The sequence below is a fragment of the Varanus komodoensis genome, unplaced genomic scaffold (assembly GCF_004798865.1).
Source record: "Varanus komodoensis strain SLA01 unplaced genomic scaffold, ASM479886v1 scaffold57, whole genome shotgun sequence".
Classification (NCBI taxonomy): domain Eukaryota; kingdom Metazoa; phylum Chordata; class Lepidosauria; order Squamata; family Varanidae; genus Varanus; species Varanus komodoensis.
Window position 1 is genome coordinate 2,803,759 of NW_025336182.1, and position 17,150 is coordinate 2,820,908.

Genomic DNA, 17,150 nt, shown 5'->3' on the forward strand with positions numbered 1-17,150 from the left:
AGCGCCGCAGCCCGCGGCGCCCGAGGACCCGCCGCGCCCGCGCCCTCCGCGCCCCTCGCCGGTCCCGGTCCCGGTCCCGAGGAATGATGAAGAAGACCAATTCCGCCAAGCGGGTGAGTCGCGCCCGCGCCCGCAGGCCCCCGCCGGCGCCCCTCGGCGGCCGCGCTCGCCCCCGAGCAGCCCTCGCCTCGCCTCGCCTCGCCGCGGCCCCGTCCCCGTCCCCGTCCCGCCGCCCTCGCCCTGCGTCGCGCGGAGCCTCCCTGCGGGCAGCCGGCTTCGTGCGCCGCGCCGCCCCCCGCGCTCCTGCCGGCCGAGGCTGCCCTGCGCGCGTCGGGCGAGGCGGCGACAAAGGCTCGCCGGGGCACCGTGCGACTGCGGCGCCGCATGCCTTCCCGGGCCCGCTCGGGGCTCTCGCAGGCAAGGCGGCGAACGGATCCCCCGCTCGGCATTGTTTTGTTCGCGGAGAGGCGCATCTCGGCGGTGCGCGGAGGCGCCGCGGCCGCTCGCTCTCCTCCCGTGAATCGGGCGCCCCCGGCGCGGCGGATCCCTAATTTTCCGCGTCCGCTGCTTAATGCACATTTGTGGCGGGGGCTCAGAGAAATTGCGGGAGGGCCAGGTTGCGGCTTCGGAAGGGGCGAAGCGGGCGGGGGGCTTTTTGTTTCCTCCAGGCGGCGGGGACGGCAGCGGGTAGCTGGACCCCTCTTCACGGCTGCCGTTCCGTTTCTCTCCCCACCTCCTCCTTTGTGTCTCTGGATCCAGGGCCCCCAGGATGGGAACCAGCAGCCTGCCCAGCCCGAGAAGGTGGGCTGGGTCCGGAAATTCTGTGGGAAAGGCATTTTTCGGGAAATCTGGAAAAACCGCTACGTGGTCCTGAAGGGGGATCAGCTGTACATCTCCGAGAAGGAGGTAGGGTCGCCCCCTTCCCCCCCCCCCCCCCCCGCATCTCCAGCTCGGCAGCCCAGCGGTTTTCACTTGGGTCCTGGAGGGAAGGGGGCTGTGACCAGATGGTGGCTGCTCCCCCCTCCCCCTCCCCCACCCACACAGTCGCTAGCGCAGCGAATCAGAGAGGAAAGGGCCTTATCCCTGGACCCTGCCTGACGCCTCCTGGGGGGGGCACCCCTCATCCAGCAGGGGCTGCCCCCCCCCGCACACGCCTTTCCCAGGGCACCAGCCGAGCCCCTGGCCACACTGGGCATCTCAGCCACTCTCTCCCGGAGCAGACAAAGGGCCCGGTGGGTGACACGGAGGGGGCAAAGGCTCTGCTGATGAGGGGCCCTTTGCTAGCCCCACGGTGCGCATGTGGGGGAGAGACCTGGGTTTGTGCCTGGGGCCAAGTGGCTGGCTTGCCCGGTCCAGCACGAGCTTCCAAAGCAAGCCCGCGCACTCCGGCTGCCGCCCCGGCGGCTCTCGCGAAATGTGGCCCTGCACCTTGAGGACCCGGCGCCTGGGAGAGAGCCCTGTTGCCCTGCCGTGTCTGGGGGAAGAGGGGCGCTGCTGCGGGAGTGGGGAGGGCGGGTCCCGGGACAGGACGGCCCTCCGCCGCCTCCAGGCCAACTGGGCATGTGTTAGGCGTCTCAGCTAGCGGAGCCCATTAGTCCTCCTCCCTGAAGCCGCCGAAGGACTTTTTCTCTAGCCATGGCGGCCAGATGAGTTGGGGGTCAGGTGGCGCCACACGCGGTGGTCGGGGCTCCGATCTGACTGGGGCACCGACCCCCTGAAGCTCCCTGGGGCACCCCTTTGAAGCGAGTTCCGCTCACCCCAGCAGGCCCCGCTTGGATGCAGTGCGCGTGTTCTTTGGGGCGACTGGCAGTTGCCCAGCGGCGTTTCCATATGGCGAGCGGGAGCATCCGGGCCGTGTGTGTGTGTGTGTGTGGGGGGGAGTTTCGCACACTCACTTTGCGAAATGCGTGTTTATCAAGGTGGGGCCGTGCCAAGCACCAAAAGAAAGCTGGGACATCTCCTCTCTGAATTCTCCGGCGTTGTCATCCTGGAAGGAGGGGAGCCCAGAGCAATACACTGTGTGTTGTTTTTGAGCGACTCCCACGGGTTGTTTCCTCATTTGACCCCCCCCCCCCCACAACCTCATGGTGATGGGGCCAAGCGTGAAAGATGGAAGCCCGTGAGATGCATGGCTAGCCTCAGAGCAGAAGCCTTTCCTTCGCTGTCCTGATCGCTGCCCCGAACACAGCGGCGTGTTGCTCTCGCTCGTCGCGGTGCCTTTGAGGTCCTCATTGGCGTGCATCTGATTTTTCCAATGGCCACTTTCTGAGGAGGGGCTGGCCGGGCTTGCGCGCTGCACCCAAAACCTTCATTCCTGATTGCCAGGAAGTAGCTGCTGTTTCGTGGAGGACACTGAAAAGCAGGCAGGCGACTCCTTCCTAAAGAGAGGTGCTTTGGCTGGTTTTGCTGGCCAGAAGGTGCTGTTTTCCCAAGCCCGGATTTGGGGGGAGTTTCCTGTGCCCAGAAGTGCCTTCTTCCATTTCGCACTGGTTTTGCTTATGCAGCTCCATGACAAGTGCACCATGAACAGGTCCCTCATAATTGTGGACTCTCGATTTACACTAGACTGTGGCTGTGAGCAAGAAGACAGAGGTTGTGGGGGGGGGCGTGTTTGAGGACAAAGCCAGATGATGGAGGTTAATCGGTGCCAACTTATGTATTTACTCTGCTTTTCAGCCATCCAATGGCCAAGATCTTTGGGTAGTATAGATACATCTAAGGTGCTATACATTGTAAGTTGGCCATGAAAAGCAGTCTGTAGTAAAACCAAGATCATATCAGCATTAAAGAGCAAAAGAGGCACCGGCTCCAAGCAGGAATAAAAGGCCACTGGTCCAAAAGCACCGTCGCTTGCCCTAGTCCTTAAAATGCCTGCGAGCAGGAAGAGGGCTTTCCTGGGTGGCCTGCAGGCTGTAGTGGAGGTGCCAGGGGAGCTTCTCTGTGAAGGGTGCTCCACATTCGGGTGCTTCCACCGGAAAGGTGCCCGCCTCACCTCCTTTGGCAGGGGCGCTTGCACGAGGGCCTTGGGTGCTGAGCTTTGCAGCTGGGTAGCGGGAAGAGAGGTAAACGGATAGACGAGGCTTTGTTTCAGTTCGGGATGGGGCCAAGGTCTTCGCGGGAGAAGCGACCTGGCCTTTGAGAAACGGCATTTAATTACAGTGAAACTGAGCGGGTGCTTGTCTGGTGGGAAACAAAGGCATTAGAAATGCACGGAGGGCTACACAGCTGGTGTCCAGTTACAGGACACTGGATACACCGGACGGGTGGCGTGACGGGCAGCGGCGAGGCTTCGGGCTTCCTTCGCACGCACACGCAAAATGTGTCGCCTTAAATCAGCTGCTCAGCTGCATTGTTCCAGCACCCTGGCCTGCATGGCCGCCGTCTGCAGCCAGCAGGGATGAGGGGAGTTGTAGTCCGACATGCCGGGCGTTCTTGTGAGAAAATAGGATGAGAGGTGCGTCCCTTTCCAGCGGAGGGACAGACTGGGGAGCGCACTTTGCGGCTGATGCGGAGGCAGCCCCACAAGCGCGTGACTCGCACCGGTGGCAGAGGGGCTCTTCCCAGGTGGCCCTTGCCAGTCACGTCCACACACCACGGGCAGCCCTGGCAGTTTTAGCCGTGTGTGGATGGACGCAGGTGGGGTCACCGGCGGCATGCGGGTGCCACGCTTTCTTGGGCTGGCTGACTTGCTGGAAGGAGGAGGCGTTTCCCGGCCCACGGGTTTTGTGGCTGGCAGCGAGCCAGTCCCCACCTCTGCCCTTTGCCGGCAGTGTGGGGAGACACCTCTCGCAGTTCTGCTCCCCTTGTGGAGTTGCACGTCTGCGGAGAAGAGCCGGGGAGGCAGCCTGGCTTGTGGGGGGCAGAGGCTGGCCTCCTCCTTGGCGATGCGTCAGCCCTCCCCACACCCCGTGATGCCACCCCCATCTGCCTGAGGCCGTGGCTTCGCCCTGTGCTCGGCCCCCTGGCGATCTTGCATTCTGCAGGACAGAAAATCCACACGGGCCTCAAGGGGAGCGTTGCATAAGAAATACGCACTTACACTCCTTTATGTGCGCACCTATCAAGTAAATAAATGTTAGCCAGTGCGAGCGGCACCGGCCTGGTTCTTCCTGGGCCCGTCGCCTGCTCCCTGCTCCTGGGCTCTAGTGGCTGCATGCGTGTTCCACCGCCTGCTTCTCCAGGCCGCCTCTTCACTTTTCCTGCGTGGGGCTTGCCGCGCGAGGGCTCTGAACGGCTGCACCTGTGCTGAGGGCGGGTGCTGGAGCCGGTGGCCAGGAGCGTGCTGGGCGGGGGGCCCTCCTGCACACGCACACGCCTCCCCCAAGCTCTTCCGCATCCTGACTTTGCTTCCGTTCAGCTGGGGGTTGTCCAGGATAAAAATAATTTCAGAACTGCTTGCCAGGCAACCCAAACTAAGAAAAGCTGGCTCTTTGACCCATATTAATCATGCGGACGATTTGCATATTTATTCTGATTTTGCATGAGCATTTCTGCGTCTTGTGCTGTCTGCCTTCTGGTAGGTCAGCAGGCTTTGCCGGAAGATCGGCTTGCCTTCCTTTAAACCCTGAGGGCTAGAGACCTGCGAGGGGAGGAATTAAGCTGGAGAGCCCTGTGGGGTCACAGACTTGCTCCAGCTCTCTTTTTTCCTGCAGTGGCCACCCAAGTACTGCCAAGTTGGCCATAAACAGGGAGTTGAAGCCAACGGCCGGCCTTGTTTGCCCTCGCTGGCCGCAATTTGGCAGCGTTGCCTGTCAGCTGGAGGGCCCGTTAAACTGTCATGAGGAGCACTCACAAAAAAATCCCCCCTCCCCCCCATGAATTTGTCTGGTTCCATTTAGAGACCACCTTGGCTGGGGGGCAGCCGCCACCGCTGGTGGCAGTAAAGTCACTGGGCCAGGTTCACCAGATGGGCACCTGGGACTCACGTGATCTTGATGGTCGACCTGGAACTGATTCTTATCACCAGACTGTTCCAAGCGCCCATGAACTCGCCGTCCTTTCCCCAAATCTTGGGAGCGCTTGAGGGATCTTGGAGGGAGTGGTTTGCCCCATCTGGAGAGAATGCCAGGCCAGACGGGCCTGCGGCCCCTTTCCTCCGTTCGTGGCCCTCGCTGTGAAGTGTGCACCATTTCTGGAGGGCGTAATTCTCTTGCCACCCCAGTTCACCCCTTGTGCCAAACTCTAGTGCTGTGCTAAAATGCACTGCGGGGGGTTGGATTAGCGCCCGGGGAGCAAGCCCCCGTGCGCATGGATGCGCCGAAGATGACCCCCACCAAGGGCTGGAATGTTCTGCTCCCGGCTCCAAGGACACCAGGCAGGCGTTCGCACGCGTCCCGTGGTTTTCCCTTTGCGGGCATAAAATGGGTGCATCAGAAGCGCTCGTGCTTGAAACACTGTTTGGACCTTTCGGCGCACGGAAACATTCCGCTGGGAAACGCGGCCTCAGTCCGCCTCTCTTCACGCACGGTGGTGCAGAGGCGGCAGCATGTGCTCCCTCCCACCAGATCGATGCCTAAGAGACATGGAGCCGGCCAGCTCTGTGCACGCGCTGCGTTCGGTTGGCCTGGTGCGAACGGCAATCGATGTTTCCCCCCCCCGCCGCCCCACCCTGCTCTCTGCAATGGAGAAAATGCCTTTTGACTGCCCAGCAGCAGGAACGGGGGGATTCCACTGCCTGTCCTGCACACTCTTGGCTCCCACGAGCCCCGAGAATTTGTTGGGAAAGACGGAGGACGAGCCGGTCCCTTGGGCTGCAGTCAGGCGTGGCGTTGAAGAGCGTGCCTTGCGTCCCGAGGCCTGTCCAGCCGGAGGTTCGTTCCTCCTGCCCAGCTTTCATTGGAGTGAATGTTTGTTGTGTGTGTGTGTGGGGGGGGGAGTTTGGTATCCAAACGCTTCCCCCCTTTTGTTCTTTGCCCCACTTTTCTTCTAGCCATCTGCCTCTTTTGTCTATCCCCACCTGGCTTCCTTGCTTTTTTCTTGCCAAAGTTCCACGAAAACCAATAGGAAAAGGTGCACAAAGGAAATAAACAAAACCAAGGCAGGAACAACAAACCACACAGTAACAAGAAGATCCACAAAGAAAGCTGAGCTGAGGAACCACCAAAGGAAATTGGGGAAGAACGCTCAGCGCTGGCAGCCCTTTCTGCCGCTCTGAAATTTGACGTGGGTCCATTGAAGGACCTTTCTGTTGCTCCGGCGTGGGGTGGAAAAGAGCGTGCAAGAGAGGTGTGGGCAGAGATGTGGCCCAGGCCGGGGCTGTGGCAGGAGAGCACCGGACGACTGGCCGGCTGATGGGGGCATCTGGCACAGTTCTGCTCTCGCTCGCACCAAGGACCTCCATCTGTGCACTGCAAAACACCTCTTTGCATCTATCTGCAAAGTAGGTCACATGTGATCGTTGAGTGATCGGCTGGAGCTGGTCTAGCAGGATCCAAATGTTTGGGTTTGACAGGCTTCTCCATCGGACCAGATCGGAAATTAGCAAGATTTGCTGTTTACGAAGGTGGCCCTCTTTGCATCCTGCCAGACGAAGAGTGTTGTGAAACTTGGAAGACCTCATGTGCTGATGCGCCTCAAAAGCTGGGCGATGTCCTGTAAAAAAATGACAGTCTTCCAGGGACGCAGCTTTCATTGCCCCCAGATGTCTTCCATGCCCACTTCAGACTGGGTTCCAGGTCTTTCCCCCAGAATCGGGACTCCTTTGTGCCAGGGCTTAATGTCATTTGGCTAATCTCTTCTCTCGAGGCAACAGAGCTTAGCAACAAGGATGTCGCATGTTTCACATGTTGCAAATCCAGCAGGGGCTGCGTGCCTTGAGCTGTTGCAATGAGCCGGCCGTGCGGCATGCGGCTGAGATCAGGTCCGGTCAAAAGTAGAGCACACACTTGATCTTCCTCCTTTCCAAAATGCACCCGGAGATAAAATCGCGGTTTCGGCTGCACTCTGAGCACTCCGGCTGCTCCTCTTTTGGAGTCCTCAGCAGGAACATGAAAGATCAGATGCAGATCCACGTTTCAGAGCAGCTGCTTCGTGCTGTGGCTATTGGGGTCAGCGTGAGACACGGATCCAGCCCACGTGGCCTTGTCCACCAGGCGGCTCTTCTGTGTGAGTCCCGCTGAGCTGGCCTGGCCTGCCCGGTGCAGCTCCCAGCCGCTTCTGTGCAGAGGCAAATGGCCAATTGATTATTTGTTACAGCCAGTAGATTGGCCCCATGTTCCAATTAGTCCGGAAGGTCGTCATTTAGATTGCCTGCCATGGGCATGAGAGCTCTTTAGATCAGTTGTGCGCCTCGTCCTTCTCGTCCTTACTATCCTTATGATGACAACTTTTGCAGAAAAAGACTCGAAGGCCTGCACAGCTGAGATTTAAATAGCCATGAAACAACAATCGGGTTCCACATGCAGTAGCCAATTGGACGCTGCCTTATGCCCAGGGAGCAGAGGAGACCTGAGCCTTGCCGGGAGAACGCGCTGCAGCCGGGGGCCCAGCAGAAGGGCGCCTTCCCTGCAGGCTTTGCATTTTTAACGATGCTGGGACTAACGGGCGTGCCAGCGCAGGTTGCCCTGGGCTTGGCCTTCACCCCTGAAGCTTCGGGGATGTGGGCAGCCCTGCATGCCAGCCGTCCCCAGACCAGTACGCTCCAGTTGAGTCAGGCTGCGACTCCTAGCATGGGCTGTTCCGGCTGGGGATGCTGGGAACTGAGGGCTGGCGCAGCAGGCGGGCACCAGCTGGACGGGGAGGCAGCAGCTCGATGCACGGTGCCAGGCGTAAGAGCTCAGGGTTGGAGCAGGACCCCTCCAGCCCTTTCTGTTCACGGAGTGGCTGGCCGGCGGGCTGAGGGTCCCTCTGGCAGGGCCTGGGTGCAGCGACCCCGCCTGCCCCTGCTCCCCAGCACCTGCTGTGCGCAGGTACGCTGCCCCGGATTCCAGGGATGACTGGAAGGCAATCGCCCCCCTCCCCCCCGGGGCTGTTGTCCCTTTAACAGGCGCAGCGGGAGGAGGTCTTTGGATTGGCGGGGGGAGCCGCCTGGCTGAGTGGGGCAGAGTGGGCAATGCTGCTCGGCTGAGTGCGATTATAGCAGGGATTCCCAACCCCCCTGTTGGTGCGGTTGGCTCATTCTTCTGGGAAGGGGGTTGCCAACAATGCAATTCCTGCAGGAAATACAAGCCACGCTTTACTTGCAGGAGAAGGAGAAATTTGACTTGCTGGCTGGACTGCTGTAATATGCTGTGCATGGGGCTGCCCTTGAAGACGGTCGGGGTACTTCCGTTAGTCCAGAACAGAACGGCCAGACTTGTGATGGGGGCTGGTCGATGTGCGCACATAACGCTGGTCCTATACCATCTGCGCTGGTTACCAGTTGAAGTCCGGGTCCAATTTAAGGTGTTAAAGATAACCTATAAAGCCCTAAATGGTTTAGGACCTGGCTAGCTGGAGCATCTCCCTCCACGCCTTAAGATCTGGGCCAGAGGTCCCTCTTTGGAGCCCTCCTGGACAGAGATCCTGAGAGTGGCTGCCCAGAGAAGGGCCTTTTATGCAGCGGCTCCCTGGCGTTGCAGCCTGCGACCCAGAGATGTGTGCCTGGTGCCGATGCGTCATTTATTTCAGTGCCTGGCCAAACCCTTTTTATTTTCCCGGCATCTAAGACTTGATTGAGACTTTAATATTGGTTTTATTAGATACGCACTTCGCTGTATCTGTCTCTTTGTTTTGTTCTGTATCGCTGTTCTGAGATTCCTGTAAAGGATGGGATAAAAATGGTTTAAACCAATCAATAAATAGTTCTTGCGTTTGCAGAGATGCTAGCAATGGAGGAGGACCCTCCAAGGGGGTCGCCAGCCCCTGTTGTGATTCTGCACTTGTGGTACTTGCATTCCCAGCTTAGGGCAGCCTTCCCCCCCTGCTGCTGTAATTCAGATATTTTGGACTCCATCACCCATCAGCCCCAGCCAGCACGGCCCATGTCAGGAATGTTGGGAGCCATAGAAAGTTTCCAGGGAGCCACAGGGGGAAAGCTGCCACCCAGCCCATCTGCCCGTCTTTTGAAGCGAGACCTTTGGGCCAGCTCCCCTGCTGCAGCTCCCCACAAAGAATCTTGGGGGCGGCACCTTGTGAGGGTGCTCTGAACTCTTAACATGGGCAGGAACCCACTGGAAAAAGCTGTATTTCGCATTTCAATATCAGGGCCTGGAGAGGGAGCAAACACGCTGTCCGTGCAGCTCTGGGCCTGCCAGGGAGCCCTATGCCAGGGGCTGCACTCGGGTGGACGGACCCCACCGCCACGGGGGAGTGGGATCCCATGTCCTTGGCCCCCGTACAGAACTACAGCTCCCAGGAGGCTTTGCAGCCTGGTGAAGTGGGAGGCTGTGCGATGGAACCCTGCAGGAGCCAGAGCCGTTAGCTGAAAGCCGCTTTGCGTGGATCCCCTCTGTCCTGCAGGTGAAAGACGAGAAGAACTTCCAGGAGGTGTTTGACTTGAATGACTACGAGAAGTGCGAAGAGCTCAGGAAATCGAAAAGCAGAAGCAAAAAGAACTACAGCAAGTTCTCCCTCACTCACTCCAAGGAGCCTGGAAACACGGTGGGGCCCCCTCTCCCTCCCTGCCCCCCTCCGTGGCACTGGTGCACCACTGGCCTCGGCCTCGGTGGGGCAGCCCCCAGGCCCTGCGCCTCCCCCCCGAGGCCCGTTGAGGGGTGCGCCCCCTGGCCCGGTGGCATGTGCTCGGCTCGCAGAGGGTGCCGTTCGAGGCTTCCCGGTGGCCCAAGTCCAGATCACCTCGGGCAGCAGGTGGGAAGAGACTCCCGCCCTGCCCGATGGAGCCATGTCGCCCGTGCATAATCCACGCCCCCCTTACTCAGGTCAGTTGGACCTCAGTCTTGTCTACCAAAGTGGGGTTCCCACGAGCAGGTGCCTCCCGATTCTTGTTGCCTTTGAAGCGATGGGCTTGTCTAATTAGCACTTTATCGCCAGTCACGCACCTTGAGCCTGGTGGAAAAGCGAAGGTCGGGCAGACTTCCTTCCGTCCTCGTGTGATGCAGGGTACCTGCCGGCTGTGGTCGGACAGAGCCGTGCAGCGTAGCGGGCCGCATCTTCCGGCCTGTTGGGAGCACGCCCTCGTTTCACGCGGCCCGAAGCCGTGAGATCCCGTTGCCCGTTCGCCAAGGACTGCTCTGGGTGTGTGCGAAAGAGCGGGCCCTCTGCCGCCACCGCAGGGCCTGGCCCCCGACGCAGCTGGACAGCCGTTCCCCCTCCGAAGCCTGAGGCTGCCGAGGGCTCGTGCGAGCGACGCAGGTGGACAGGCAGCCCCACCTGGGCGGCTGATGCGGTCCTTCTCTTGCAGGCCCCCAACCTTGTCTTCCTGGCTGTGAGTCCCGAAGAGAAGGAGTCTTGGATCAATGCGCTCAACTCTGCCATTACCCGGGCCAAAAACCGCATCCTGGATGAGGTGAGAAGAGTCTCCGGGGTCTCCTGCCCACGGCACACAGTCGGCAGGGCTGTGCCGTGGGGTCTTGCCCTCCCAGCAGCCGCGAGGGGCGGCCACAACAGTCACACCAGCTGCCCTTGCAGGATGAGTCTATGGGGCGCTGCTCCAGTGAGAGAAAACTCTGTGCCCTCTGAGGCACGTGGCGAAGCGCTCCCCAGGTCCCGCAGCCGGGTCCTTTTGCTTCCAGCCACCCATGCGTCTGTAAAGAGTGGCCATCCCTCCAAAAGGAGCTTTAGGCAGTGGGAGGGAATTAACGAACGGCGATTTTAGAAAGACAGATGCACTGAGACTGCCGTCTGCCGTCCTCCACCATCTCTCCCCCTTTCGAGGCAGGCTGCACGAGGGCGCCTGGGCTCTGCCACTCCGCTCCCTCGGCGCCAGCAGCGGGCCCCTTCGTTCGCCTCCTGCCGGGCCCTGTGTTCCTACAGGGCCTCCAAGGCAGCCCGCATGAAATACTCCCGAGCTGGGGGACTGCCTCTGCCCCTCCCCGTCGGGCTTCGGATGCTCTTTCCGTGCTGTGGAGGCAGAGGGCTGCCGAAAAGCGGCAGTGGGGCGTTCCTCACTGTGGGCCGGGGCTTGCTCGCCCGGAAGCCATGACGGCAGCTGGAGGCTGCTGGGCGGCCCCTCGGATCAGACGGCGGCTGTTATGGGGCACGTCCCCCTGAAGGGGCAGCGTCGTGGCACGGCGGTTTTCCTCCTGACTCCAGTTGGGGGCCATCCAGGCCCCGCTCTGGCCCAGTGGCCCAGCTTGAGTCGCCACTGCTCTGGGCACCCCCATGTTCGGCCCATCTTCCCATTCCTGAAGGCTGCCCTGCCGCCTCCCACCGCAGACCTTCTGGCTGCTGGAACTGGGCCCTGAAGAGCTTCCTGGACCAAGAATTTGGCCCTTGGGCACAGAGCCGGTGGCCTGGGAAGGTGGCACCCTTATTTTGTCCCCCAAAACCCATTCCCAGGCAAAAGCAGCAGGCGGGGCGCGATGGCACTCGGCTTCGACGAGGAAAGGGGTGCAGAGTGTCAGGCGGGTTTGCCTGCAGCCGACTTCCGAGTCGAGCTTTTCTCCGGAGGGTTCGTAGCCTCGCACACGGCGAGCGGGGCCAGCGGAGGAGGCCTCCCCACACACCCAAGGAGCACTGCCGGACTGTTGTGAGAGATGAGCACGCCAGCGAGTCTGAAGACGAGCGGAGGGAGGAAAGCCGGCATCGGTGGGGAGCCTGTTATCCAGGATGGCTTACCAAGCCGGCTCTGCCGCCTGCGCCAGGCGTGTCGCGAGCGTCTAGCTGCGGTGGCTGACGGTGCGCTCGCCTTGCCTTTCAGGTTACTGTCGAGGAGGAGAGTTGTCTTGCTCACCCAACTCGCGACCGAGCAAAGATCCAGCACTCCCGGAGGCCTCCGACCAGGGGCCACTTGATGGCCGTGGTACGTAGGCCAAGAGCAGCGGCCCCCGGTCTGCTCCTGGGGCAAGTTCGGGACGGGTTGTGGGAAGGAGGCGCGAGCACGCACCCTGTTGCCCCGTCTGCAGCTGGGCTGGATGCCCAAGCCCTCGCAGACTGCGGCTCCGAGTCACGGACGCTCTCGGCAAGGCCTCTGTGGGCCAGAACCAGATTCTGCAGCTTCCCCAGTTCCTGGCCCCTGCCTGTCCTTCTCGGCACCTTGCGGAGCACCTGTGGCGGGGCCTCCACCTCCGCCTTCACGCCTCTCGCAGAAGCCGGCTTGGGTCTTCCTGGCACCTGCAGTCCCAGTAGGTCTTGAGTGCTCTTAGCTGCCTCAAAACCTAACCTGGATTTTCCCAGGATGTCGCCTGCAAAAATATGAATTAATTACACCCAGTTAATTGGCTCAATTAATTACATTCACACCCTGCCCTTCCTCCTCAGGGTGCTGTAAGTGGGTTTCCCCCACATTTTATCCTCAGAGCATCCCTTTGAGAGAGGCGGGGGGGGGAGGGAGCACACTGGCGAGAGGTCACACTGTTGGGGTCTCCCAGTCATCTTTTGCCACTCGGTCCAGTAAAACCACCCTGGTGCTGGGAACGATTGATGGCAAAAGGAGAGGGGGACGGCCGAGGATGCGGTGGCCAGATGGAGTCACTGGGGTGGTGGGTGTGGGTTTGGGTGGACTCCCAGGGATGGTGGAGGACAGGAGGGCCTGGAGGAAGGTTGTGCGTGGGGTCGCGATGGGTCGGGCTTAACTTTGCGACTAACAACAGCAACCACCAGGAAAGCCGCGCTGGCTCCGGCTAACACATTCCCCTCAGTTCCTGAGCCCACAAGTGCTGGAATCCTCATTGTGTCAGATCCACTGAAGCGCCATTTCCTGCTCTCTGGGCATCCTTTTCTTCTCTTCAGCCTAATTCCTGATTCTCGTGGGGGAGCGACGGGCACGCAGAGCGGGGTGCGTTGGGAGAGGGGTGGCTGCAGGTCCCGCATGTATCCTGGCGTGGTTCCCCGTAAGGCAGCCCGTTCCTTCTCGTCCCGTGTGCTGCAGGCATCTACCTCAACGTCAGACGGGATGCTGACGCTTGACTTGATCCAGGAGGAGGACGGCTCTCCGGAAGACCACGGCACCTGTGAAGAGAGCTTCCGGGTGGACCTGGATAAATCCGTAGCCCATCTCACTGCTGGGAGACGGCGTTCTGATTCGGAGAACACGAGGCCGCCGGAGAAGACCCGGACGAACAGCCTCCCGCGGCGGGAGATCGCCTCTTGGGACAGGTTCTCGCAGCGCAACGATTCCGTTGAGCGGGGGCCCGTGTACACTCCCCAGGTTCCGAAGAAGCTGTCCCACTCGGAAAAGAGCAAGTGCGCCTCCATGGAGGAGATACTGTCTTGCCGGGACTCCTCGTCGGCGCACCGGGCCGTGCTGCGGAAGGGCCTGGAGGAGCGCTTTGCTGCGGCAGAGCCCGCGCGGCTGGCGCGGATACAGGAACTGGTTGCGCTGAAACTTGAAAAGACGCAGGAACTACTGACCGAGGTGAGGGGCTACGCGGAGGGGCAGCGAAGGGCCCCGGAGCCGAGCGCCTCCGCCACCTCCTCGTCCTCCCCGCCCGCCTTGCCTTCGCCCAAGCTGGACTCGGAGGCCATCCTGCAGGAGACGGAGCGGCTGCTGGGAGAGGCCTCCTCCCACTGGAGCCAGGCGCAGAAGGTGCTGCAGGAGGTCAAAGAACTGAGGGGCTTGTACAAGCAGCTGGAGCTGCAGCTCTCGGACCCGAAATGCAAACCGGACACGCAGTCCCAGCACCGGCGGAGTATGATGTGACGGCCCGGTGGGACGGGGGCACGAGGCGGCCGGGAAGAGGGCACAGGAGTGGGCGGGTATGTCTGTTTTTAATTTTGGGGCTCGATGCAGACGAGGTGCCTGGAGGGCGCTCCAGTCCTGCCTCTTTGCGAGCCCAGGTTCCTTCCTGCTCGTTTCCTTCCTCCGGCCCTTCCTGCCTTCCTGCTCTTGCCCTCCCTGGCCCCAGATAAGCACATTCCAGTAAATCACTTTGTATGCATCCTGAGTTTGATTTTGAAATCTTTCTCCCACCCCCAGTACCTTTTCCCTCTTAAAGGGTACCAAGTCATAGCGGCTCTCCTGGAACTTTTCAACAGCCAGGGGATTTTGGATTATTGGTTTTGTCGGTTTCTGGGAGGGCCCCTGTAATGTCAGCACATAATTGGTCAGAATTCCCCCTCCCTGGGAATCTCTGTCATTTTCACGTGGACCCTGGGCAGGGAGATGGAGCAGAGTTGAGCACTCCAGTGGCTTCCTCTGGCCCCAGAAGGCCCGGAAGATTTAGGCTGGCTCCTGGGCTCAGAATGCGTCTTTCCTCCTGTGCTGCAGCAGCTTGCTTGGCCGCGTCCCTCCCCTTCCCTCCGTGTTTGATCTCGCCCTCACAACTCCGTGTGTTGATTGTTGGCTCTCTGAGCCGCACTGCTGTGTGAGGGGGCTGTCCCCCCACCCACAGCTGCCATCTTGGTCCAAGTCCAACTTCTGCCTCAAAGGCAGCCTTGCAGGCTTAAACTGTGCAGAGAGCCTGCACTTCAGCATCCATGATGTGGTCACAGAAGCCAAGCCGCCTCTGTAGCTTAGCTCAAGTCGGCGCTCGTTTGCATGAATCGAGGAAGCAGGTTCTGCGCCACCTGCCCTCGCCCTGCCGGAATGGGGAGGCCTTGGCTCAAAGGCCCAGCAGCCCCAAGGGCCGACCTTGGCGCACAGCCAGCCATCACGCGAGGCCGCTGGGGTTGACGGCCTCGTTCACACGCACGTTCCGCCCCGCCTCTTGCAAGACCGTGTCTTACCTTTGGCAGGATGCACGAAGCGCTCGGAAGGAGACCCTGTGGATCAGGATTCTGCAGCTCCCCCGTGGGCACGTCTGTCCTTCTCACGATGCCGGGCTTCCATGGGTCTTCCGGCACGTCGTTCTTGCCCATGAGCACCCCGTGCCAGCCCTAATGGCTGCTTCCCCGGCCAGTGCGGGTCACCTGAGGGTGGAGCCCCGGCAAGCAGGTGCTGACCACCGATCGGCTCTCGGGTGTCTCTGCCGCGCTCAGGCCCCCCTGGGCTTGGCTCAGCTTTCCTGCTCGGTGCAACCGGATACGGAGAGGAAAAGCATCGCCGTGTTGCCTTCCCTGGCCTGCACGATGGTTTCCTCCGCGTGGCCCCATCCTCTCGAGCTTGCGGGGAGAACGGCTTGCGTGGCCAGACTGTCCTGCCGAGCGCACTTGCTGCATGGGGGGCTTGGGGGGGGGGGGCTTCGCCTCCCTTGCCTGACCCAAGCGTGGGATTCTGTACACTTTCCGAGGGAAGTGTTTTGAGAGGAGCAGAGATGTGCTGGCTGTTTGCTTGTCACTGTTCGGCAGCTGCCACAAACCCACTTCCTTTCCCTGCATTGAAGTCCCCTTGACCTCGTGACCAAAGGGATGAAAAGAAGCTTGCACCACTGAAAACGGGCACAGCTAAGACTCTGTATCCGAATCTGCCTGAGGAAACGCAGGACTTCTCCCGCAAGTACCAAGGCAGCAAATATCTGGTTTGCAGTACTGGAAGAATTCTACTTTTTAAGTCTTGCTTGTGGGACACCCTGTGTTAAGCTGCAAGTCCTGCAATGTGAAGCTCTGATTTCAAGTTGGCCCTACCTTTGTCCACGGCCAACCACTGATCCTGCTTGGCTCGAGACTGTTTGCCTAGGTGTAAAAGGTTCCCTTGGATGCGTGGGATGGATTCTGCAGGGTCTTCAGCGGTGCGGTTGCTCCTTCCTTTCAGCGCTTGCTCATGCTTTCCCTTCTCCAGAGCTGTGGCGAAGCTGTCACTCCCATCACGCTCAATGTCACGGGACACCCACTCCCATCACGCTCGACGTCACGGGACGCCCACTCCCATCATCTCCCATGCCGGCAGGGCCCGGCAGCAGCTGCAGTGGAACCTCTGGGGGGCAGGAGATGCGTGCTCCCCGTCTCGGGCGGGCCACAGGGGCTGGGCCAGAAGGTCGCTGGCCCAGGTTGGCCGGGGCTGCCCTCCCGCGCAGGTCCAGCAAGCCTGGCGAAGCGGAGAGCGCCATGAAGCCGCTGCAGGTGTCTGTCCCGGAGGCCCTTCCACTGCCGAGCCTCCGCCTGCGAAACCCCCGCGGGAGCAGACGTGAAGACCCCCTCCCGTGTGTGACGCGCGCCCGCTTGGGCCGAAGGCTGCACAGGCACGCAGCGCGCCCCGCTCTTCTCTGAGCAGCGGGCTGGTCTGGGATGATGGACGGCACACGGCAGCCAGCGATCGTTGCCTCTGGAGGGGTGCGCAGAGGCCGGACGTCCTCTCCCGAGAGCATCTTTCTGGAAAAGCCTGCGTGGAAAAGACGTGGCCGCAGCTTTCACGGCTGTGACCACTGCTGACTTGCCCCTGCACTCTCTCACACAGCCTCAAGCTTGCGGCCCCTCTGGGAGGCATCTCACGGCTGGGAGCCGCCCGTTTTTCTTCCCCCCTTCTGCATGTTGCGCAGCAGTGAGCCTCGTCCCTTCGTTCGTCGGCCTTTGCAGACTCGGGATGTCCAGCCTCTCCTTGGAGACGTGGCTTCGGTGCGTTTCTCCTCCCTGCTAGAGACTTTCAGCCGAATTCCTTCCAACCTGCTAGGCGATGGCTCCCCCCGCACCCGGATTGCTGTGAGCCCTCGTGCCTCTGCCCAGTCCAGCCGGCTCCTTGACCTGGGTCCCCAAACGCCAGCCCCGGAAGCCACCTCTGGCCACCCCTGCCAGGTGCGTCTCTGCGTGCCCTCAGAGCAGCGGGGGGCCGGCCGAGGCCTTCGCGACCAGGGACAGCCGCCCTGCTGGACATGATGGCCCCCGGCCTGCAAACCGCGGCAAGCGGATTCTGGGACACCATGCCGGTGGCTTCGGTCAGCGCCAAGATGCTGTGAGCTCGCGGAAAGGAGCGCCCTGCTGGACCGCGACGCCAGCTCACCCAGGCGCCATGGCCCTGGCGTGTGCGCACACACAGTTGGGGAAGTGCGGTGTGAGCCCCTCTGGGAACGGGAACACGGCTCGGGTGTCGAGAGGAGAGGAAGCGGGGCCTCGCAACACGTGTTCCAGCTGCCTCCCCGCCGGCCACGTTTGGCGAGGGAAGGGCTTCCGCCCACGAGCAGCCGGGAGAGCTCAGCGCGGCTCGCTGCTTGAGCTGAGCCGATGGGCAGAGGCCGGCCGGC

At 61.2% G+C, this 17,150-nt stretch overlaps 1 protein-coding gene across 1 annotated transcript; it reads left to right on the top strand.

The window, feature by feature from the left end:
* Nucleotides 1–6: 6 nt before the first annotated feature.
* On the top strand, nt 7–13,976 carry PLEKHO1 (pleckstrin homology domain containing O1). Its single transcript, XM_044449288.1, has 6 exons — nt 7–113; nt 760–906; nt 9,439–9,579; nt 10,340–10,444; nt 11,798–11,899; nt 12,968–13,976. Exons 1-6 carry the CDS (start codon nt 84–86, stop codon nt 13,736–13,738), a joined length of 1,296 nt encoding a protein of 431 aa, XP_044305223.1. The 5' UTR covers nt 7–83; the 3' UTR covers nt 13,739–13,976.
* The last annotated feature ends 3,174 nt before the right edge of the window (nt 13,977–17,150 follow it).